This window comes from Oenanthe melanoleuca, chromosome 1, assembly GCF_029582105.1.
Source record: "Oenanthe melanoleuca isolate GR-GAL-2019-014 chromosome 1, OMel1.0, whole genome shotgun sequence".
In the NCBI taxonomy this organism is placed as follows: domain Eukaryota; kingdom Metazoa; phylum Chordata; class Aves; order Passeriformes; family Muscicapidae; genus Oenanthe; species Oenanthe melanoleuca.
In genome coordinates this window covers 86042991-86066375 of record NC_079333.1, presented here as the reverse complement: position 1 = coordinate 86066375, position 23385 = coordinate 86042991, and the positions used below count along the sequence as shown (strand labels likewise).

The window sequence follows — 23385 nt, the reverse complement described above, 5'->3', positions numbered from 1 at the left end:
TCTGTCTTCGCCTGGCGGGGCTATGGCCGCTTCCGATGCCGGTGGGCACCCGGTAAGTCCCCTCCGCGGTGCGAAGAGGTGCGCAGCCCCTGCGCCGGGGGTGAGCCCGGCGCGGCTGAGGGGACTGAGGGGCCCGGCAGTGCCGGTACCGGGAGGGGAAGGACAGCGGCGGTCGCACCGTGCGAAGAGCTGGAAGTGCCGCTCTCACCTCGCTGCCCCGGGCCGTGTCAGGGTGGGGGTCGGGTTAGCGTGGGAGATGGAAGCTCCTTCCTCACACCGTCTAGGTCCCAGAGCTGCCAGGCTTTTAGGACACTTGTTAAAGGAACTTGCTTTCAAATGTCACTCTTCCTAGCGCTCGCGTATTTCAAGAAATAAGTTGAATTTTACCTAGGTTCTTATGAAGAATTTCCTCTGTGTAATGGCAGAGCTGTCAGCTTTATGTTCTGAAGACACTGAACCCATCCCCGCGGCGGTGCCGGAGCGTCAGTTCCCCTGGAGCGCAGTTCCTGTGGCTGTTGGTGGTAGTGGGAAACTCGGGGCTCAGGAAGAGTCATGGTCACGTTAATGGGGGGATGTCCCCCAGGCTGGGCATCCTTCCCGCACCGCTGCCTGGGGCTGGCGGGACCCTCACCCCTGCATAACCACACTGATCACGGCTCTCTTCGAGTTTTGGAGGACAAATTTCAGTCACATCTGCAAACCAACCTAGTTTCTTGCTTGGACTACAAATCTGGCTCTGCAAAGGTTTTTGCAGAGTGATGCGTGTAGTCTCAGACCTAGCTTTTGCTTTGGTACAACATAGTGTTGCTCAGTTTTAGTCAGAAATATGTGGCAAATTTAAAATAACTATTTTTTTTTTTTTTAGTTTCTTTCTGGAAGAAATAATAATTTTTAAATGTTAAATAAGGCTATGTTTGGTTTTTTTAATGCTGTTTTTATGGGCAAGACAACTTTATTTAAACCAAAATATGTGATTAAATCATAAAATCGTAGAATGGTTTGTGTTGGAAGGGATCTCAAAAAGATTGGTTCCAATCCTCCTGCTCTGGGGCAGGAAGAGTTTTCACTAGACTCGTGTTGCTCAGAGCCCCATCCAATGTAATGAATCTGGAGAAATCCAGATACATTAGCTATGCCACCAACCTTCAAAAATGGGGTTGAGGGAAGGAACGAGATGTGATTTAGGTAATATTTAGTGATATCAATTAGGTGACCAACTAAGTGATATTTCTTTTGGAAGTAGTAAGAATACAGGTAGCAGAGGGACAAACACCATATGTCCTTGGAAAATTTCATAAGGAAAAAGGTGGGCTGCTGCTTTTCTATTAAGAGGATGCTTGAGTTGCTGTCAGGTGGGATAGGTTTGCACAGTGATTCTTCCCTAAGAAAGGGAGGTGTTGACCTGAAGAGGACTCGCTGCTGACAAGCTACTTCTGTTTCTTTATTCTAGTTTGTGCAAAGTAAGGTGCTAGGTGATAACCCACAAAATGATAGCTGCCCAGTCATCAAAACTGCATTTATACATTTTAGCAAACAAAGCAATCAAGGGTCATTGGCTACTAGTTGCATGGTTTTCTTAATTAGTGTTCTACCTTATGTTGCTTAGTGATTCTCTCGTTTGTCATTCTAATTAGTCCACATTCACAGTCTTTCTCTTCTTTTGAGTTGGTGGGTTTCTGAAGTTGGTGGTCACAATCTCCTCCTGCTAAAATTGTCTTGGAGCTGAGTAATTGGAGTTGATTTCAGCATAGTTGCTGAGTTTGCTTTGTTAGTTTCTTCCTTATATTGGGAGTTCTGCCAAATGTCCTTGTGGCCCGTAAATTTTGCATCCTTTGTGTCCACTATCATTAGCACGTCCTTCTCCCCAGGCTTTGTCAACCTCCTCCAGGTCTGAGATCATCGAGGCATGTCAAGCCCTAAACCTGAACATGGCAATTCTGCTGACAAAGTAATTTATCTTTCTAACACCTGGACATCAGAAGGACATAAATTTATTCCTGCGAGGGTTTTTGTTGGAGAGTTACAAATGGCAGTGCAGAGGTTTTGAGGGTAGCCCAGCGTGGTTGGGATTTGGGCTGGTGACATGAAGGTGAAAGTCCTCCCTTCTGCAGCCACACTGAGCCTCTGCCCTGGCCTTTGGTGTGGAGGCTGAATGGTTTGTGTTAGAGGAACTGTCTTATCCTAGTGGCAATAGAGCTGCTTTGGGTATCAGACCGAATAGCTAGAGTTCTGAGATGTGCAGCCACTCTGTCTCAGATACATTTTTCTTTAAATGGATAGGAAACACCATTTTCAGTGTTTTTCAGCACTTTTTCATTGTAATTTTCTTCTGGTAGAATGCCTTGAGAAATTTTGTTTTCTGACGAACTTTGAATATACTTTCTTTTAATAGGCCAAAAATATAATATTTTCTCTTTAAATTGTTCACTTGGCATATGCATTTTCACTCATATTAGTCTAAAATGGAATTGTCCAACTACAGGAATCTAAAAAGATAGTTGGTGCAGTTAGTGCAGTGCAGTCTGTAAGCCCATACAAGGGAGTCTTGTGCAAATAAAGAAGAGGATGAGTATATGCTGTGAGGAATATTCATATCCTTCTATCCTTCATATTCCTACAAGAATTCTGAGACTTGCTATGCATACCTGTTACAAAAGGCATCACTTTAATGGGCTTTTAAGTGTTAAATCCAGAACTTCCTACTGTTGACCGTGTGCATGTTCACAGGAAACAGCAATGGTTTCCAATTCTATGTGTATTGGAAATATAAGAGAAAGAATAGATTGGACCATTTCTACTTCTGATATGTAACATTTGTTTAAAAATACAGTTCATTTTTATGAATCAAGGTATTTCCTTTTAGCCTTATGCATTGTAGTATGCTCACTGCCTTAATGTCATGGCTCTAGATTGCTAGCTGATGTTTGGAAAAGAATGTGCACATTTAGATATTTCTAATTAAATAGATATAATGCTATCTTGGAGTTCTGCTGCATATAAGGGTAGATAATATTTTAGTTTACATAAATACCAGTTTCAGTTCCAGCTCCTTAGGATGAGTTCTGTTTGATAACATACACCTTCCTCTGATTATGCTGTGTGTTTTGAATTCTGATGTTTAGATTGTTTTCAGTACTTTTTCCTAATTTCTAAGAACAAACCAACTGTGATCTATTTTCTCCGTACAGTTTTCAGTTTGCATTTTAAGTTGGACTTGTTGACTTTATTTCATTCACATTTCATAAGATTGATTGTTTTGGGGTTTTTTGGTGTTGTTTGTCTTTTATTTTTTTTTTTCCCCTGAAACCTGGACTTTATTTTAAGCCTGTAAATCATCCTGTAAAGTAAATTTAATTTTTTTCTCCAATGATGGAATAAAGCTGATTTGACAGGTCTTTTATTTTCAGACTTTGGCTTTTCTTCATTGCATATGAAATAATAAGGAATGAGTTCTAGCTTTCTAGTCAAATTAATTTATTGCCATTGTTAAGTGGTATTTAAAAATTATTTTTCTGTAGCAAAATGTTGGCTGTCGAACTTTGTCCTTGTCTGCACATGTTGGGTTTGACAGCTTGCCTGACCAACTGATTAGGAAGTCCATCAAGCATGGCTTCTGCTTCAACATTCTTTGCATTGGTGAGTAGTATCTGGGTGCTTTAGGGCTTTAGTGGTATACCCATCTTAAGAAGGACTGAAATTTAAATCTAGTTGTGGTGCTAAACAGTTTCTTTAATGTTAAGTATGAACTATAATTCCACCCCTTCTTCCAGCTTTGTTTATTTGGGTTTGTATGTAGCATTTTCGTAAACAGTGTGAAGACCAAAAAATGTTGAAAATGGATGCCAATTATTTATTCATTTATCAACAGCCTTTTGTATTTTTTTGAGTAAACTGGGCTTACACTTGTAACAAAGACCTTCAGATTAAAAAAATTCTAAAATTCCCAGGTGGTATTACTGAAGTGTCACTATACTTATCAAATGTTTTGCTCTAATATTTTATTCTTATTCTTAAAAACCCTTTGTTGAATCTCTGGTTTCACAGGTAGCTACTTAACTTTTAAAATTTTATAGGAAATTAATTCACACTTTTAAAGAAACCAAAGTGTCAAGACACTGTTCTGCACATTACTCATTAGCTGGTAATTTACCCTTTTATGCAGGATGAAAAGAATAATGAAAATATATTTAGTGTTCACTAAAAGAATGCATGAATACGTTTTGCTCAGAGAAGTCAGTTGAGAAGATTTTGTGTACACTTTCTGTGGTTATTATGTGTTTATTTGATGTGCAAAATATCTTCTCCAACCCTTCTGTTTGACTTTAGGAGAAACTGGAATTGGGAAATCAGCTTTGATGAGCAGTTTGTTTAACACCAATTTCGAGGACTCTCCATCAACACATTTTCTGTCAAGTGTGCAACTTAGAGCCCAGAGTTATGAACTCCAGGAAGGTAATGTTCTTTTGAAGCTCACCATTGTAAAAACTGTGGGATTTGGTGACCAGGTGAACAAAACAGATAGGTAAGTGCCCTCTTGTCACTATGTTATGCTGAAGTTTTGGTCTTAATTGCAAGTTGATTTTTCATTGGGCTTTGTACTAAGTGGTTCTCTTACACGTGTTCCAAATAGATGGTTAACTGATTTCTTTGTGTGCCAAAGTAAACACATTGTTCTTCTCATGTAAGAAATTATTTTATAGTTCAGATGAACTCTGCCCTTTTTTTTATGATATAATCTTTTATAAATGTGTGTACATGCAGTAGTTTCTTTTGGTGTGGAGAAAAGCAGGGAGTTCAATGTTTAAACAACCAAACAGATTATAAAGTACTGTAGATTATGTAGATTAGATCTACAGGGTTTTTAAAGATTTGATTATAACTTGTTGAAGACCTTCAACTGGAAGTAACATCATGTGGATCACTGAAGGCCTTTGCTTATTTTGTCAGCTTAGTTGGAAGATGTAGAGGCAGCACACTGGTGGCTTTCAGAACTTTTTTTGAGTCTCTGCTTTTGTGAATTTTTTTACAGGACTGAATTGTCTCAGCAGATTTTGTTTCTTTCAGTTTAATTGTAAAGAATTTATGCTATGTGAGTACCTAAATGGTGGTGCTAATATAATAAGAGGTTAAAGAGTCACATTATCATGTGGCTTATGAAATGGCTGGATAATAGCTACTGCTGGTGAATTGGATGAAGGAGATGCAAGTAGTATAGCTATTAGAGGTTTTGATGTGTGGTATAGGAGATGCCTTTTTGTTCTTTTGATTTTGTGTGTAACATCTGCTTCTGGATTTCGATTGCATTTAATCTGGTTTGTAAACTTTGTGGAGCAGAAGAAACGAAAGGGTGCCCTGCTTCTACATCTAGTGAAACTTTTCTTTTTGGAAGCACATTAGAATCTGGTTTTAAGTAGGATAAAGTATACTTAAACTGTACTTACTATAAATAGGAATTTTATTTTCTAACATTTCTCATTTTAGTTTTTGTCTATTGTTTAAGAGCTCTTTCATGTACGGTACTTCAGAAGATAAAGTTCATCCTGTTTCTTGGTAGTATTAGTTGAATATTCTTTCTTTTCTTGTATTGTACCTAAGAGCTTGTTGTGTCTTCCTTATATTTAAGAGTTCTGCATTTGCAGAACTTAATTGCAAAAATTTAAAAACATCACTTGGGAAGTTTGGTTATAATCGTAATTAACATTATGTAGTTTTTTTCACCAATGGTAGCTAGGAAATACTTTGTTTCTATTAGATGCATGCTTCTTTTTTTAGTATCTTTTCAGAAATTAGGATTAGTCTGTACACATAATTTTCTGCCCTACTTGAGCAGCCTTTTGAGACATAAAGCAAAAACCTGCAGAACAATACAAGAGAATTCCCTCCTTAGTCTGTCTCTGTTTAGGAGTAGCTAATATCTGGTTGTTAAATTTTATTTCCTACAGCTATCAGCCAATAGTGGATTATATAGATGCACAATTTGAAGCCTATCTCGAGGAAGAGCTGAAAGTTATACGTTCTTTATTTAGCTACCATGATACTCGCATCCATGTCTGCCTCTATTTCATTTCACCTGCATGCCGCTCCCTAAAAACCATAGATTTGTTAACTATGAGAAACCTAGACAGTAAGGTAAGACTTGGAAACAGTTCCAAGAATTTGTCTTACTTTCTAAACCATCTTGTATCTTTTAGGTTCACTACCATCTTTCAGTTCTATATTGATGCATTTGGTTTTGTAATGTTTTCTTGGTATTGATATACCTTAAGTTTACAGTAAATGGGCTCTGCAAGTAGCTTGCAGTTCATTACTTGTCTATTTATGAATCAGAAGGAGAGAGATATATAGCAAGGACATTAAAAAAAAAGCACAACGAAGTTTAAAAAAATATTTTAAAAAGTAGTACCACACCAACTTTACTTTTATTAAACTGTAAACATTGTAGTGAGATTGGATACCTTTCATTAGTGCTGTAGTATTTCTAATTAAGCTTGTTTCTAGTTTTGGGACTGCTGGAAAGTTGGTGCATAAAAAGCTCTGCAACACTGTGAAGATCTTTGTTACAGAAGAGGCATGAGGAGCCATGAACAGAACACCCGCCAACATGGCTTTTTCTGTGATAGGCTGCAGTAGTGTTTTAACATCTTGATTTGTTTAGAAAGCTTAAAAAGCAGTTTCTAGTGAAATTACTTGCATTTTCTAAATCCTTAACTTTCTTCCTGTGATAGGGCTGTGTGAAGCTAAATGTTAAATGTATTTTAAGAAACCTTATTTTATTTGGATTTAATTAGTTGAAGTGTTGAAAAATTTGAAAACTTAAATGCATTTGCTGTGCCTTTCACCTTTTCTTTTGTGCTTTACTGGAGCCCCTCCTGCTACATTTTCTTTCTGCATTTTCTTGTTTGTGAGAAGTTTTTCCAAGATAACAAGGATTAAATCAGCTGTCTAGTCCACATTTGTGGTTGATAAGCACATTTGGGATTTTTGTTACTTTGTTTGTGGATGTATTTTGCATTCTGAACTTCTCAGTAGCAGAGGTATGGTGGTACAAAGGTGGGGAGAGCAGGATCATATCTGTGTGCTATGTTGTTGGTTTCTAAAGAGATTGTGCCCTCTCTTTACTGAACTTCTTTTAAAACAGTGTTTCTTTCAAAAGAAAAGGCTATAGATCTTTGAATCCCAGTATCCTAAGAAAATACTTCCATCAGGATAAACCAAAAGTAGTTCTGCTTTGGGGAATATTGGCTTCTAGCCACCTACTGTGAATGTTTTTAGTTCTGCTTTTGCACAGAGAGAGCATGAACCAGATGTAACTCTATTGTTTTATCCCTTTGCAATGGATTCTTTCTGATCTTACTACAAAAATATCCATGTACACACAGAAAGAGTTATATACTTTAACTGTAGTTTTGTGTCTGTCTTGTTGTGAAACATGTTTGTGGTGCTTTTAGTACTGCATTCTCCTAATGGCAATTAAGAACTTGGAATTTCCCAGGATGTGTGAGTCCCTGGGTGCATTTGCTGAGTACAGGATTCCATAAAGAGAAGATGATACAGCCACATGCATCTATCAAATGTGTAAATCTATGTCAAAAGCTGTCTTGAGTTTCTTCCTAAATCCACTAGAATGTACACTGTGTGCTTTTGTTCCGGTCTGCTGCTACAAAACAATAGCAGATTACACAGCTCTGAGGTAGAGAGGGTTCTTGGAATAGATCAGGTTCATCCTGTCCTCTGCAGTCCTTGAAGAAAAATACAGAGTATCTATGGTCAGTTTATTTTTCTCTGTTACGAATTTAATGACTAGGTAATAATTTGGACTCTAGCAAAATCCTGTAGTTTTGCTTAGGATGGCATCACTACAGGCCAGCCAGGTTTCATTCACAGACAAAGAGAATCTTTTCTTACTCTTTCTTGCTGGAAATAGTGATTATTCAACTAAGACCTCTGTAGTTCTAATTCATTCTTGCAGAATTGTATGCAGGTTATGCTTAAGTCAGTAAAGTATCAAGGGGATTTAGTTTGGGTTTTTTCCCTTCAGAAATAATCTTCAGAAATTTTTATATTGATTCACAGAGATAACATTTAAATCAATCAGCTCTTGCAACCAACAGTGATTTCAAATACTTGTATTTCTTTTGCTTCTTTGTTGCCTGTCTAAAGCCAGAGTAAATTTTATGTTTTTCATAAAAGCTGTGGTGATTTAATGTCAACGTTGATAGCTGTAATCACAGTTTCTGATGATTTTGCTTTTTACTATTCTCCTTGGTAGACTTTCTCTGCTATTTGTTTTCTAATAAATTCTCTCCTAATTAGGAGTGCTTGAAAAACTTTCATGTTGAAAAGACAACTTTCATGTTGAAAAAGAGTAGAGAGGACTCTGTGTTCCATCCATTTTTAGACCTATACTGGAGAAAACCTTAAGCTGATGTCCCTCAGCTAATTTGATTGAAGGTGTGAATTACTTCTAGCTGTAACAGATTGTTTGTACAATTCTAAATGAGTTCAGTTATTAAAAAAATATATTCCATAATTTTATTTTATTTTAGATATTTTACCCCATGTATGCTTAGATTGTGTATGCTGCACAATTAAGGACTATCATGCAATCTTGGAAGTCACTTCAGAGCTGTCTTGCTTCTTTTTCTTTGGGACATTTTGCTTAAGACAGAAGTCTTATTTGAAAAATATCCATTTTGAATCTGTGCTTGACATTTAGGCATTTCCATTCAGACAGAATATTCAGAAGAATAGAAAGTGTATATATTTTTTTCTTTTTTTCTTTTCCTCTTCTTCCTTTTTGCATCTGTGATCAAGGAACTCTGTAAAACTCTTCATCTTCTGAAATCTGGAAGAGTTACTTATGTTGTTCTTTCAAAATATTTGGATATTGGCATTCATTATTTCCATTTAGTTCTGAAAAATGTGTGTTTTGGGAGTGGTGATAGTATTTGTAAGAAAAAATTGGCATCTATTGCCTTCCAAGTTACTGCTATGACTATTTTAGGAAATAGGGCAGTTTAATAGAACTGAATTCTGTGTTCTGAATAATTAGTGTAAAGACTGGTAAGCAAGAAGCTTTGGCCTTGCTATTTCTCTGCTCATGTCAGATGCTGGATAAACTGTGCTGCAGTGGTGAGGTGAAGAAGATGTAGCTGAAAGGAATACAAGGAAGAGGCTCAGGGGTAGGCAGGGTTTGGTAGTGAGCTTCTGTTTCTTTGTATATTTAGACTGTCAGCTTTCATTTAACACCTGAGCCATGTCCCCTGCTGCTATAAACTAAGCAATCTTTTTTTAACAGAGGTATAAATACTGAAAGCCATTTAGTTAATAAGTAGGCATTGCTTTTGTTTGAGTACTTCATTCTGTGAGATCTCCTCCCTTGTTCTTAGAATCAATTACTTTTAAGGGAGTATATTAAATAATTGTTGCTGGTTAGTTAAATGATGCCCATGAGAATATTTTTTCATTGTTTGTGAAAATTTTATATCAATTGATGGACTGGTTTGGACTGGAGGAAGGAGGAAGTTTTAAACAGCTAATTAGAAAACAATTCTATTTACAAAAGTTGTCACTTCAAAATTGAAGCCTCACAAATTTTGTATCATTTATGTCATTCATAGGTGAATATTATACCAGTTATAGGCAAAGCAGACAGCATTTCTAAAACTGAGCTACAAGAGTTCAAGAAAAAAATAATGAGTGAATTAGTTAGTAATGGCATCCGGATATACCAGTTTCCTACTGATGATGAAACGGTTTCTGAGATTAATACCATAACAAATGTAAGTAAATGACAAAAATATTGGTTTTTCAATACTAAAGCATCATTTTCTAATGCTGATTAATGTCACTGCTTTCACCGTTGTCTTTAAGCTTGTAAATTTGCCTGTCACAAGTTTGTTTATTCTTCTCCTTAAAAAGTTCTTGTGTGTTGTTATTTTTTTCCCTACTTACAAATCTTCCTGCCCCTCTGCTGTGGATACCTGTAACAGTAAAGAGGTTCTCACATATAAATGGTTTTTCTAATATCTGACTAATTAATATATAATTACTATTATAGATGGACAGATTGACTTTGCTCTTTTCTTCAGCAGATACAACTTTACATCTGGTAGGAAAGATATTTAGGTACCTCATGTCTACAACTTTCTACAATAGCAAGTCTTTCACCTGCTTATCTTCTTTTATTTAATACTTTCTTTTGAAATTAGTACAGATTTTCTCTGGGGATTAGAAAGTCAGATGTAACTCTGGCTTATTTTCTGTTGTCCTTAATGATTGTACCAGGGGTAGCTGCCAGCTTTCAACCAAGGCTATGATGCTGGATGGCTTTGCTTTGAGTGATCTATATTTGCTGCTCTTGTGCATGTGTTTGTAGGTGCACCTGTGCATGTTTGTGTGTACTGGGGTTTGAAAGTGGGGAACAGGAGCCAGGATGCCAGAGCCCATGGCTGTGCATTCCCAACCTCTGTTACCTGGCCAGGGAGTGAGAATGTGCAGCTGTCAATCACTGACAGGTCCTTTTGCTGTGGGGAAACGTGGTGGTTTGTTACTTACCACGTCCATGCTCTGCTACTGATTTATTTCCCAGGTAATGGTGTTTCTTTATTTGGCCAGCTGTCTTTGTGCCAAACCCACAGCAGTAGCCACACCACAGGTTCTGATGTGTGATTGTCACGTGGGTGTTGCTGGGATGTGAGCTCTGACTGAATGTGAGTCATTGTTCTAGAGCAGTTTTCTGTTTGGGGCTGGCATTTCCTAGTGCAGCTAGGGATTTATTTGGCTGCCTTTGCCATTGGGGCAGACCTGCTGAGTCAGGAACGACCTGCTGTTCACCATGTCGTTGCCCCCATGTCTTACTCTGCAAAGTGCCTTTCCAGAATGTGCTGGGGCATGGCTTATTCCTCCTGACACGCAGCACTTAGCATTGCTCTCATTTCCACTTTGTGAGGTGCCTGTTGGCCCATTTCTCCAGCCTGTTGAGGTTCCCCTGAGTTGTCAACACACCCATATGGATCTATCAACTGCTCTTTCTGCTTCTACTGTAGTTTGAGTTTTTTTTTAAGTAGATACTGCCTAGCTACTGATGTAGCAGTGGTTTCTGGTTTTAAACTGCCTGTTGGCTTTTCCTGAAATGGTGTTTTCCTCCCTAATTTATTTCTGAAGAGTTTTTATGTTTTGACATAAGAATGCTGACAGATAAGACTTTATTGGTATGACTCCTACAGGCTTATTTGCCATTTGCCGTGGTAGGAAGTATGGAGAAGGTGAAAATTGGAAACAGAATGGTGAGAGCTCGTCAATACCCTTGGGGCATTGTAAAAGGTAAAGGAATTCTTAAAAGTATTTCTACAGGATTTTTGCTGTTGTTGAAGTAAAAAATTCACCAATAATGCAAGGGACTGTTTCATTGATGCCAGGCTGATTGTATTTTGGATCAATAGTATATGGAATTTAGCAATTAATACTTGAGGCATACACTAACTTGTAGTTTCATCCACACTGATGCATTCTTGGGATCAAGGTATGAGATGGTGTATGTAGTATTTGGGTAGGTTAGGATAGTGCTAGTACCTCTAGCACTACCAAATTTCAATCATTTGTGATTGTCAGTAAAGAGGGTTAAAAAAGAGAGAAATGTGTTGTTCAGGTCCAACAGGAAATCAGGACGGGTTGAAATATATTCACCAGTACTTACAGGTCTTATGTACTTCAGTGTGTATATTAGAAATGATAAGGAAGTATAAGAGGTATAATTAACAACAAGATACTTTATTCACTAAATATACCTCTAGGAAAAGGTAAGTGATGCTGTTTAAAGTGTATATTGACTATTTTGCTACTTCGTCATAATAATAAAATCATCTTTTTACTGGTTAGTGGAAAACGAGAGCCACTGTGACACTATAAAGCTTCGCAGGATGCTTTGCACAAATATGGAAGACTTAAGAGAGAAGACTCATGCATATTATGAATCATACAGATGCTGCAGACTGAAAAAGTTGGGTTGCAGAGACATTGGCCCTGAGAACAAATCGATCAGGTAAAGAACTTAATGTGTGGCACTTGCTTTCAGCATCCATTCACTTCACATCAACCCAATGCAGAGCAGCATTCATACATAAAATAAGTAATTTTTTTAAACTGAAGGATGTAGCTGTTCATTCAGTTACCTTCATGGAGAAGTATAGGGGTTTAAATGAACATTCTTTTTAAAAACAAGAAAGGCAGTTGTACTTCTGAAAGTTTTGACAACATTTACTCCAGTACCTTTGGCTTTTCTGAAGCTGGATTTCATGGTGTACAGTCATCTCAGAATAAGAGTTAAATTATAAAAACCATCATCCATAGAAGTGTTTTCCTTTACAAACAAAGGAATCATCTTTATAAAACCCCAATACAGTTTGTGTTTTTTTAACAGCCTGAAGTGGCAGGTTCACATCAGAATGTCCCAGTATTTTACACTTTGAAGCTTGTTTAAAAGTTGTCTGCTTCTTGGATATATAGAAGAGCTGAGTTCTCTCTGGTGTGTAGATTTTACCTATGGCCCACTAGATGTCAGTTTTATTGAGAGAGTTTTGGCAAGAAAGTACACTTAGTAATTAGTTTTGGTAAATCAGATCTATTGAAAACTTCATTGCTTTGGAAGGATGAGAATAGATATCTCATAAGAATGTAGAAAAATGAACTTTTCCCAGATTTATTGCAGCAGGAAGAGAAACAGGATGAATGTGGTTGTCCCTCAGTAATGTGGCAGAGTGAATGATGCTGAGGTCTGAAAGAGGTGGTGTTTGGTGTTTTGAGAGAGATGTTTTATGATACCATAAAAAAGGAAGAGAATTTATAGGATGTGTATGCAGAGTAATGCAGCCTTACCCATAAGGTGTTTTATCAAGTTACTGAGGAAACAATAAAAAATGTCATCCTGCAATGTGACAGAAAATGTCTTTTTACATAGAAGTTCAGTGCTTCCCCGTTTACTTGTACATTTAAATATCCAGTTGTTTTAGACAAAAATGTGTTATTAAATTGTCATCCTCTTTGTCCTTAAAGATGTTACAATATACTGTAGTTTTAGAGTATTATTAATATTGCATGCTAGTTGTGTAAATAATGATCAAAACGCATGTTGAAAATTCATATTTTGTGCCTGTGATGTAGCTGCCTACATATTACATTTGATAATGATGTACATTTAGAAAACCTTTGCTAGACTTGAGTAATTGGCTGTTTGTAGCATTTGAACACTGACACTTGAGTAGCAAATGTGCCCTGCCTTTTGGCATATTGGTTAGAAGCTACCTGTGAAGTTCCTGTACTACTGTTTTGGATTTAGAAGTAGGACAGAATTTTATTCATCCAAAATTGTTTGCCACTGCAAAGCAAAACCAATAATTCTTGGATGTCCAGCTACCTTGTGAGATGGGTTGTGGGCAGACATCTGTAAAGCCTTTCACTCTTATTTGTGTGTAAAACACTTATGCTTTTACATGTGTGCAAAAACATGTTGGCAAGTTTTACTTTTTTTATGGGAGATGTGGAAAGAGATGGTTTCAGCACACAATAGAAAAATGTATTTGCATTTTTATTTCTGGGTTTGAGAAGGGAAAATGCAGGTAATCTGAAGTGACTGTCTTGTGCACACTTCTGAAAACACATATTTCCAAATACTGTAGCTTTGGTGAAGCTGTTTCATAATAACTTTTTAATTTGCTAGTTTGCAATTGCATTCTAAGAATGAAGTAATTAAGTCAATGGATAGCAGAGTATTTAGGGCATGGATGATGCATTTTATGCAGAATGTGTTGAATACAAAATTCAGGAAATTAATTATTTATAATTTTATATTTTTTTTCTACTCAAAATAGGCGTTTGCATTTCTTTGTTGTTGAAAAGTAAAGATGAGCTTTTTTGTGTGTATGCAGATAGTCTGGTCCCGCCCTTTCAATGGTCCAGTTATGTCCATTAGGATCATGTATTTCTTGTTTCAGGTCATTCTCAGCAAGAGATAACTGCTGAGATGTTTTGAGTGATAAAATTTGCAATAGCTGAAAGCAGAAATCTAGGTATGAAGAGTGCTTCCAGGAAAATACACTTCTAAATATGCACACAGACACACACACACACCTAATTAACCTAACTGTTTGCAAGGGAGGATAGGATTGCTAGTATTTTGAAGCTGGACGTTTTGTTAAGGCCATTTTTCAATTTAAGTTGTTGCCTGTGGGCACATGTTTGTTTTGAAAGAAGAAAACTGATAGACCAGGGTCAGTTGAAAAAGCTGAGGATTGATATTCAGGCTGTATGCTTGTGTATTTAGATTTGCTGACATTAATAATTCTCTGGGTTAGTTGTTTTTCTGTCATCATAATTAGTTTGTCCTCCATTATAATTGCAATTAAACATAGTTGTAACATAAGCATATTGGTTTTTCAGTATGTGGGGAATCATTCTATGCTTTATTCCTCCCTGAAACTGGGACCTTTCAGTTCTTGAACTTGTTTATTTTTTGGTATCTTTTGAAGATGATGAGAGAAAACCAGGAAGGATTCAGTGATGTGAATAAGTTTATATGCAGAGGAAGGTTAACATGACTCTTGTCATGTCTAAGAAAAGAAATGTAACATTTGAAAGGCTATTAGCCCTTTTCCTTAAGAAGTCCTTTGCAGTGGAATTCATCTGACCAGCTGCAGACGTTTGCATTTGAGCTAAATATTTTAACCATCTTAGAATGAGATTGGACCACCCCAAAATACCTGGTTTTCATGCCTCTACTGCAAAATTGGTAATTCTTTATGTCTACCACATCCTTATTGTAGCTCAGTGTCAACTGAGCTAGTTCACTGAGTCAAAGCACAGTGCTAGAAATACCTGTCAGTAGTTAATCTTAATTTATTTAAAATTTTTTCTGATATACCTTCATTTGTAATCAAATGTTATGCAAAAAGTTACATGTGTTACTTTTAAATTTGAAAGCTTTTAAAAGTGTAATTGAATGAACTTTAAATACTTGTGTTATTCAAAGTGCACATTGTGTTCCACTGAGAGTTGAATTCACTTCAGAGTTCATTTATGAACATAGAGTGTTTGATTTGCATTTTTAGGCTTCCATGCTTTCAGTCTCATGCAGACAGAAAAAACTGTATGTCACAGCTGTGCCTCTGTAGAAAGGCAGGTGGTAGTGCTGGTATGTATGATTAGTTTAGACTTTCTTCACAATCCTTTACTCCAAAACCTCAGTAGGAATACATTATTTAAATAATTAGTTCTAACATTCAAATTTTGCAAGTGTCTTTGTACAGTTTAACATTCTGGGTGTCTAAGCCAGAAGAAAGAGAACCTGTGAACTTGATTTTCATAATGTGCTAAGTTAGAAACAGTGAAACCAGTCTCCAGATAAACCAAAAAATATTTTACTGTGAGCAGTGGATGAAGTAATGTTGAAAAGATAGGCTTAAGATTTGGTGGACTGTTTTTCCTTCTTCCCCAAATGTCCTAACACCAAAGAGTGTTTGGATTATTATGCTGCAGGTATGCCACATGCAGAAAAGGAAATTGTGGTTTAGTTCTGTCTTGGTGATTTCCAATTCAGTCCAGTGAGAGGGGGTATTTCATGGAGTCATAGAATGGTTGGGATTGAAAGAGACCTCAAAGACCACCTAGTTCCAGCCCACCTGCCATGGACAGGAACACCTTTCACCAGACCAAGCTGCTCAAAGCCCCAACCAGCCTGACCTTGAACACTCCCACACTTCCACTGGCATCCACAACCACCCGCAAAGTAAATTTAAAAAATACACTTTTGTTTCTCCTTTCTATATGTAATATGATTAGTTGCTGAGTTGAGTATCTTCAAAGTTAATCTTTTACTAATTTCAACACAAAATTGCTTTTTCCTGATAAAGTAACCTAGTCCGTGTCTAAAGATGTCCACATGCATGGATGCACTGCAACATTGCAGCATGTTAACTTAGTCTAGCATTTTCTCTAGCAGCTTTATCATTCCCAAAGCCAGCATTTTATCTATCAGAACTGACACTGTGTACAGAAGTGTGTGTAGTGTGAGATTGCTAGCACTTGAAAAACCTGTGCTGTAGCATTATTGTCTAAACTTAGAGATAGTGTGAATTAATACATCTGTGTGAAAATCATGCCCCCATTTCATGTGGGTTTAGGGATTTAGAATTTCAGGGTGACCTAAGTTACTTCACAGCTGATTAAAAGCCTCCAAAACAAACCCAAACACAAAAGGGTAATTGTTCTGAGTTTATTTTGTTGCCATGTAGTGCTTGAATAAGATAGAATAGGAGGAGTACTCTTAACCTTGATATCTACGAACATTGTCTGCATGTACAAGATGTTTCTTCTCTCTTTAGATGATATTTTGAATACAAATAAGAAACTTTAGGCTTGAGAAACTGCCCAGTCACCATAACTTTAAAGACAGAAGAGAGCTGTTTAAGCTTTCTGTTGCTCTAAATAATTAACTCTTTAGGGTTTTTTTGGTAAATTTTTCCATTTATAAATGGTTTAAATAGAAACAGTAAAAGATAGGACAAAAACATAAGCGTGTATGTATATTGAAAGTATAAATCAAAATTAAATACTTAATATACATTAATATACCCATTTATTTTGCATGAGGGTGGAAGGCATGAGTTACCTGGCAAAGGATAGTAACTCATGTTAGCTGCAAATGGCTGACCAGTCAGCCCTCAGCAAGCATTAGAAGAAATGAAAGATGTAAATAAAGTATGGGCCCAGAAAAAAGCTAGAACATTATCCACTGTTTGATCTGTTCTTAAGCCCAATGTTATAGAAGACAATGGTTTTGAGTTTCCAATAACCATTAACACAGCTGTGGTCCACCAATTCTGCTCTCTGGAATCACATGACTTAGAGAAGTTTATGGTAAACATTTTGATGTAAGAACTTACGTCAGTAAGCAGGTTTGCATTTCAAAGGAAGTTGGGTGTATGAGGTGCATCTGTGTACAAGCTCCATTCATATTTCTTGAAAAGCACATTTCTTGCCAGCACTGCCTGGCAGTGGTAGTACAGACCCTAAAAAACCTCTAGTAGTTTATTCATTTGAATAAATTACTAGCCTTTTTTAATTGGCCATGATATGCTTTGACATGAAAGAAGTATCTCAGTTTCAAGTACCTCAATTTCAAATTGGCAAGCAGTAATTTGAAGTCTCAATTTCAAGTTGTTTGGAAGAAAAAAATTATCTTGTGTAGTGAAAAGAGCAGTCTTGAGGTTTTGGCTGTTGCATTTTGGAAAGTAACCCTGTGTTTTGGATCTTGAAGTACTTAGGAAATTCTATAATAATATAATTCTGCCATATTTAATTTTAACATTACAAAAAAGACTGTTATATGTTTTTAAGATTCTGTTATTTTCTTCCATTTTCATATAGGAACAATCAGTTTTTTGTTACGTTAATGCTACAGATTGTTTTTGTGTGGTCCTACTTGAAGACTGAGGTTTCACAATCTGAAAATTTTTGGAGATTTTTTTGGCAATTTCAGTGTCTTAGTAATAAGCAAGTTAAAGAAGAATCTTATTCATGTTGCAGTCAGAAAGGTATAAATCAAGTGTTTAGAACACAAGATGCTTAAAGTGCTGTATTTACTTTGAAATGTAAATTGGCCAGGAGCTGTTAGCATAAGTAATTTTACTCTGGGTTGTTTACGTAAATAAAAAAATAGAAAGATAAGATGTTTGCTTCTGTTTAGGTTTCTTTATGAATTTTTATGTGGGAAGCTGTAGAGATGAATATTTCAGATGACTATTAATTGTTTAAATAACTTTCTAGACTGTTGATTTTCCACACTGAATAGAGCAGTGTGCTGGAGAGTTGCTTACATTTTTGAACTTCAGTCTACAGGAAGTCATTGAGGCAAAGAGGCTCGAGTTCTGTCTTGAAAAGGAGAGAGAAGAAGAGGAGATTAAACAACGATTTGTGCAGAAAGTGAACAAGAAAGCAGCAGTGTTGGAAGAGGCAGAGCAACAGGCAAGCATGCCTGTCTGTCTTGAGGTTTTTTCTGAGATTTGAAACAGCTAAGTTCTTAACAAAATCACTGGTTGATACTTATAATTCCCTAATACTTTGAGGATAGTAGTGCTTTAGATCAAAAGCAGTTTGGTTAAACAGGTTGATTGGATTAACAGGTTGATGAGACACCCACAAATAAGAGAATGTCTTTCAAGAAGCAGCTGAGGGAGCTGGGATTGTTTAACCTGTAGTAAAGGAGACTCTGGGGAAACTTTATTGCTCTCCACAACTACCTAAAAGGAGAAGTGTAGTGAGTTTGGGGTTTTGTTTTCTCCAAAGTGCTAAGTGACAACATGAGAAGAAATGGACTTAAAATTGTGTCATGGGAGGTTTACACTGGATATTAGGAAAAACTTCTTTGCTGAAAGGGTTATTAAGTGTTGGAGAACAGGCTGCCCAGGGAAGTGGTGAGTCACCATGCCTGGAGGTATTTAAAAAATGTGAAGATGTGGCAGCTGGGGACATGGTTTAGTGGTGGACTTGATGATCTTAAAGGTCTTTCCCAGCATAAATAATTCTGTGATTCTGTAAATGGCACTCTTGTTATGGGAAGGCAGGAGCTTAGGGTCTGAAGGCTTTGGTGGATAGCTGGTGCTCTATAGAGTAGGAGCTGATATGCTGAACTAAGAGAGTGATGAATATAATGGCTGTATTTCTTTGCCTTCTGTAGCAGTGTGCTGAGAAACATTGGTATGCCATAGCAACACAGTGGGTGCTTTTCATGCATAGATTGCTCTGTAAAAACCAAGATTTTAGAAAAAAATGGCATGGGTGGCTTTTTGAAGTGGGCCATGAGTGTTTGCATGACTTCCAGATTCAGTTAATAAATCTAAGCTCAGCCCTCACGCTGAGAGGTTTGAAAGTGTGTATGTCTGGTATTCAGTTGGCTTCTTTCAGTTCTGGTTTCAAAATCTCATCTCTTAAGACTATTTGGGGATGTAGACTATATCTTGCCTCTGTTTTTAAATATTTAATCCTGTCAAGCTGGACTAGCAAGATATCTACTTTCTGCCAGACTCTTGTGCTCATGTATATTTATTTATATTCAAACACTGGTCTAATTGAAATTGGAAACCTGTGTATTTTTATTAATGTTCTTTTCTGTACCTCACCCCCCAGCAAAGCTGTAGCAGGTCTTTTGAGGTGTTCAGGTGCATGTTTTAAATAAGAACACGTTTTCTAAATCTGTTTAGACCCCCATGCTACTTTGTAGAGAAAAAAAATCAGATTCAGTCCTCAGAATGAGGCTGTCCATTTGAAAGAATGCTTAGCCATGTGCAAAGCAGGTTCAGCAAGGTCTCACACAGTATCTGTGCTAGCCCTTTTATTATTTTTCTTGTATGATTTATACCAAGTGGTTTGTGAGCTCTGCATATTGCAGAATTATGGATATTAGTTTTCCAAGTTCCTGATGTGGGAAAGTGATCATGCAATCACTCATAAAGAACATTTGTCATGTACTCTTGCTGCTGTATTTGTATCTGGAAAGTAGAGAAAACCAGGAATTTCTGGTTTACTTCAGATTTCTTTCACATTCTTCATTTAGAGGAAGCTTGTAGTTGCACCTATAAAATTTGTCAGCTCTGCTGTGTACAACAGACCTACTGTTACATTTAGAGTCTTAGTTTCTTCTTTGGAAAAGCAGGATTCTAGGATAATTTTTATGTGGAGAAAAGGGAGATGAGAAGAATTAAGTACCCATTTGTTGTCACACACAGCTTCACAGTAGGTTTAAACTGGTTGAAATACATCTGGAAACCAAAATGCATTAATATGTCAAAAAAACCCAATCAAAGAACAATTACTGTAGAAAAGTAGGGGCTTCTTGCAGCCCACCAGTAACTCCCCAACTGGACTAACTGTTTACTTACTAATATTTAAATCTGATCAATATACATTCCCCACTCGATTTTAGGGAACTATATTCTACTTGAGACATCTTTATTTAATCTGTCTTTTGATAACTGGTTCTCTCTAAAGGCCTCCTTATTTTGATACAGTAAAGATACAGTAAAATGTAGTAGGGAATCTAGTATTCACTTAGTGCCTTCCATGTTTTCCACCTGTACTTTGAGTGTAATAGCCTGAATCATGGGAACAGTCTGATAAAAGTTATTATTTTTCTGTATTGCTGTTTTTTAGTCTTAACAGTTTGGGGAAATAACTGTAATTTCTAACCACTATTAACACAATTTGAGATGGGTTTTACTGTTACTTTGCAGAGAGTTTTTATACTGTGATATCACCACCTTGTGTTGCCAGTTGGAAATGTTACTTTTTTGTGCTTTCCTTAAATAGGTACTGACTAAATTTCAATGCCTTACACTAATGCATCAAGAAGAGGAGCTGAAATTAGGGGAAAAGAAAAAACTTCTAGAAGATGAAATAGCTCAGTTTATTGAGAAGAAAGTTATCACTGAATCGATTCAGTCACAAGTGTCTGTCTCTACCCCTGTTGTTAGTTTGAAGACACAGGGGCTGCAAAAAGTAAGTGCTGATGCTAGTCATCAGAGGCAGCAATGAAAAAAAATTCTTTACTTCTATGACTCAAATTTCATTAATCTTTTAGAAAAGACAGAAACATTCTCCTGTTCTGTGATAAGAAGACAAAAGTGTATAAAATACCCTCATGCTTGGATTTACTTATAGAGTAATTGCTATGTTCTGTGAGCATTTTTTTGTCTTTCTTTTTTTTTTTCCATGAAAGAACCAAGATTTTCAGCTTGAAGTCCAGTGCATTCATGTCAGAGATGAAGGAACTATGGATGTTGGAGAGCAGAGCGAGAGGGAGAGTGAGAAGGAGGAGTTAGAGAGAGAAATTCATCCAGGGAATTTCAAGAATAGTGTTTGATTGCAGCACTCAGGTTTTGAATGTGGGATATGTTAGTAGTTTTATGAAGTGATCTAACTGCTGTTGTCCCATATTAGATGTGTCTTCCTCGTACAGATTTTTGAGAGGAGAGGTTGATAAAATTGGCTATAACAACAAGGTACAGAATATGACCCAATAAAGATTTCACTTTCTTCCCACCCACCCACTTCTTTCTTTCAGCACTCTCAAAAGAAAAACTTGAATAAATTGTGAAAATTCAGAAGTATTTTTGAAAGTAGTGCCCGAAATAACATGCCCAAATGCTTTATATAAAAACCATGGAATTAAATACTCATATATTAAATTAAATTGACTTAAATGTTTCTCCTCCAAAACCAGAAGTCAATTAACTTACTCATTTTCTTTCCTGATAGTTCACAAATTTACTGCAGATAGCATTTTGTTAATTAATAACTTCCTGCAGTTGAAAACAGATTTCTTGGTTCTATGTTTATTTTTAACTGCTAGATTCTGAAGAACTTTAGAAGCTACATTGGTGCACTGGTACATTGGTATTTTCACAGATATCATCAAGCTTTGACATTTTTGGAGTGTATGCTAGAAGCCAGATTTGGCCAAAATTTATTGCATTTCAAGTACTGTTACTGAATTCCTTTTCCTAGATTCCTGTTTTTTCTGTATTTGCATATGAAAGTGAATATGAATTTGTGGTAACAGAAGTCATTGTTTGCACTACTATAAGTAACTGGTTTAGTTTTATTTCTTCAGAGTATGTTAAGTTTATATGCTTGCTGTGGTTTTTCAGTTCCATCTTTATGTAATGCTGATGACAGAAGATACAATATTGATAATTTCTCATGAGGAAGCAGTGATTCATGAGGTGGTGTTGAAGGTATAGGAGTTCCAGTTTCTTACTAAAATGTTGACTAATCTCTTGTTGCTGCGTTCTGCAAAACAGTATTTTTTAAGTATGATCTGTACACACACAGTGTGGTGGTTACTGTCACTGTCATCACAGGCTTTCTGTTACAGCTCTGCCTTACAGAAGTGTGGTCAACTAACTTTAATATTAAATTGTGCCAAAGAAGGTGTCCCTGCCATAAACAGTTCCATTCAAACTATGACAGACAATGAATAGTGTTGTGCAAAAGTATATCCACTACAAGCTTCCTAAAGAGTTCTTTTCAAATGGTATTGTTTATTAGTCCACTAAGTGTTATTTAATACAACTATTGACATATTTGAACCATTTACTGATTTTGCTGACAGGTTTTTGTTTATAGGCTCTTATGTACAAGCAGTGTTCTAAATTTAATGTATGGTCTTTTAAATCAAAATTTACTGAGAGATTTTTTGCAGTGCTCTACTATTGAAGGATAGTTCATCTGATACTACTAACTTAGTATGGAAAGTACATATAGTTGATGTTTTTGAGTGTGGTATTCAGTTACAGTTGAAGATTTACAAAAACTCCAGGTTGGTTAAAACAAGTTCTAAGTGCTTTGTATGTTTTCAATAGTCATGATAACTAATGGGAAACTGTAAGAGGTACAGTGTTCTCTGGAGCTGGGTTGTTTGACTGTTTAAAAATGAAATACTAACTTGACAAAAATAAAATAGATTGGTTTCGCTTAAGTGTTACTCTCGTTCTGCTTCCTGTCCCTCATGTGTTATTAAAAAGGAGTAGGATTTCACATTTAACTGAAAAATATAAAGGTTTTACATCTGTTTTAAATATCTTAAGTAATTTATTGATTGGAAAAAATAGGTGATTTGTGTGAACTGTACCAGAAGGGCAGTGTGATTTGTGATATAATTGTCATATACCACTGTACTTAGCATATAGTCATGGAATGTATCAAGTTGGAAGAAAACCATAAAGAGTTGGAAGAGGCCCTTAAGGTTCATTGACTCCAGCTCTCTGCTCCTTGCAGGACTACCATAAAATCCAAACTGTGGCTAAGAACATTGTCCAGACAATGAACTCCATGAACTCTGACAGACTTGGTGTCATGACCACTGCCCTGGGGAGAGCTGTTCAGTCACCAACCTCACCTTCTATTTTACTCAGTGATACTTACAGTGATGCTTACCATATAATTTTAAAGGGGTGGAATGGACCTTAAAGATTATCTAGTCCCAAGCCCTTGACATGGACAAGGACACCTCCCTCTACATCAGGCTGCTCAATGCTTCATCCAGCCTGGTTTTGAACACTGCCACGGATGGGATGTTCACAACCTCCCTGCGGGCAACCTGTTCCAGTCCTCACCACCTTCACAGTAAAGAATTTCTTCCTAAAAATCTAACCTAAGTTTCTCCTCTTTTAATTTGTACCCATTGCTCCTTGTCCTATGACTACAGTTCTTGACAGAGTCCCTCTCTGGCTCCCCTGTAGGCCTCCTGCAAATACTGGAAGGTTTGTTCCACACAACTTTCTCCTCTTTGGACTGAACAGCCCCAACTTTTTCAGCCTTTGTAGGGTAGGTGTT

The 23385-nt window shown here is 36.8% G+C and overlaps 1 protein-coding gene across 1 annotated transcript in view; it reads left to right on the top strand.

Moving 5' to 3' along the window:
- The window catches only part of SEPTIN10 (septin 10), a 28020-nt gene extending 5508 nt beyond the window's left edge, over positions 1-22512 (top strand). The window contains 10 exon segments of the mRNA XM_056515573.1: positions 3-52; positions 3519-3636; positions 4327-4522; positions 5943-6129; positions 9621-9782; positions 11229-11325; positions 11881-12043; positions 17886-18018; positions 20359-20547; positions 20768-22512. Of these exon segments, the coding sequence (XP_056371548.1) occupies positions 3-52; positions 3519-3636; positions 4327-4522; positions 5943-6129; positions 9621-9782; positions 11229-11325; positions 11881-12043; positions 17886-18018; positions 20359-20547; positions 20768-20911 (1439 nt within the window). The 3' untranslated portion in view covers positions 20912-22512.
- Positions 22513-23385: the final 873 nt, after the last annotated feature.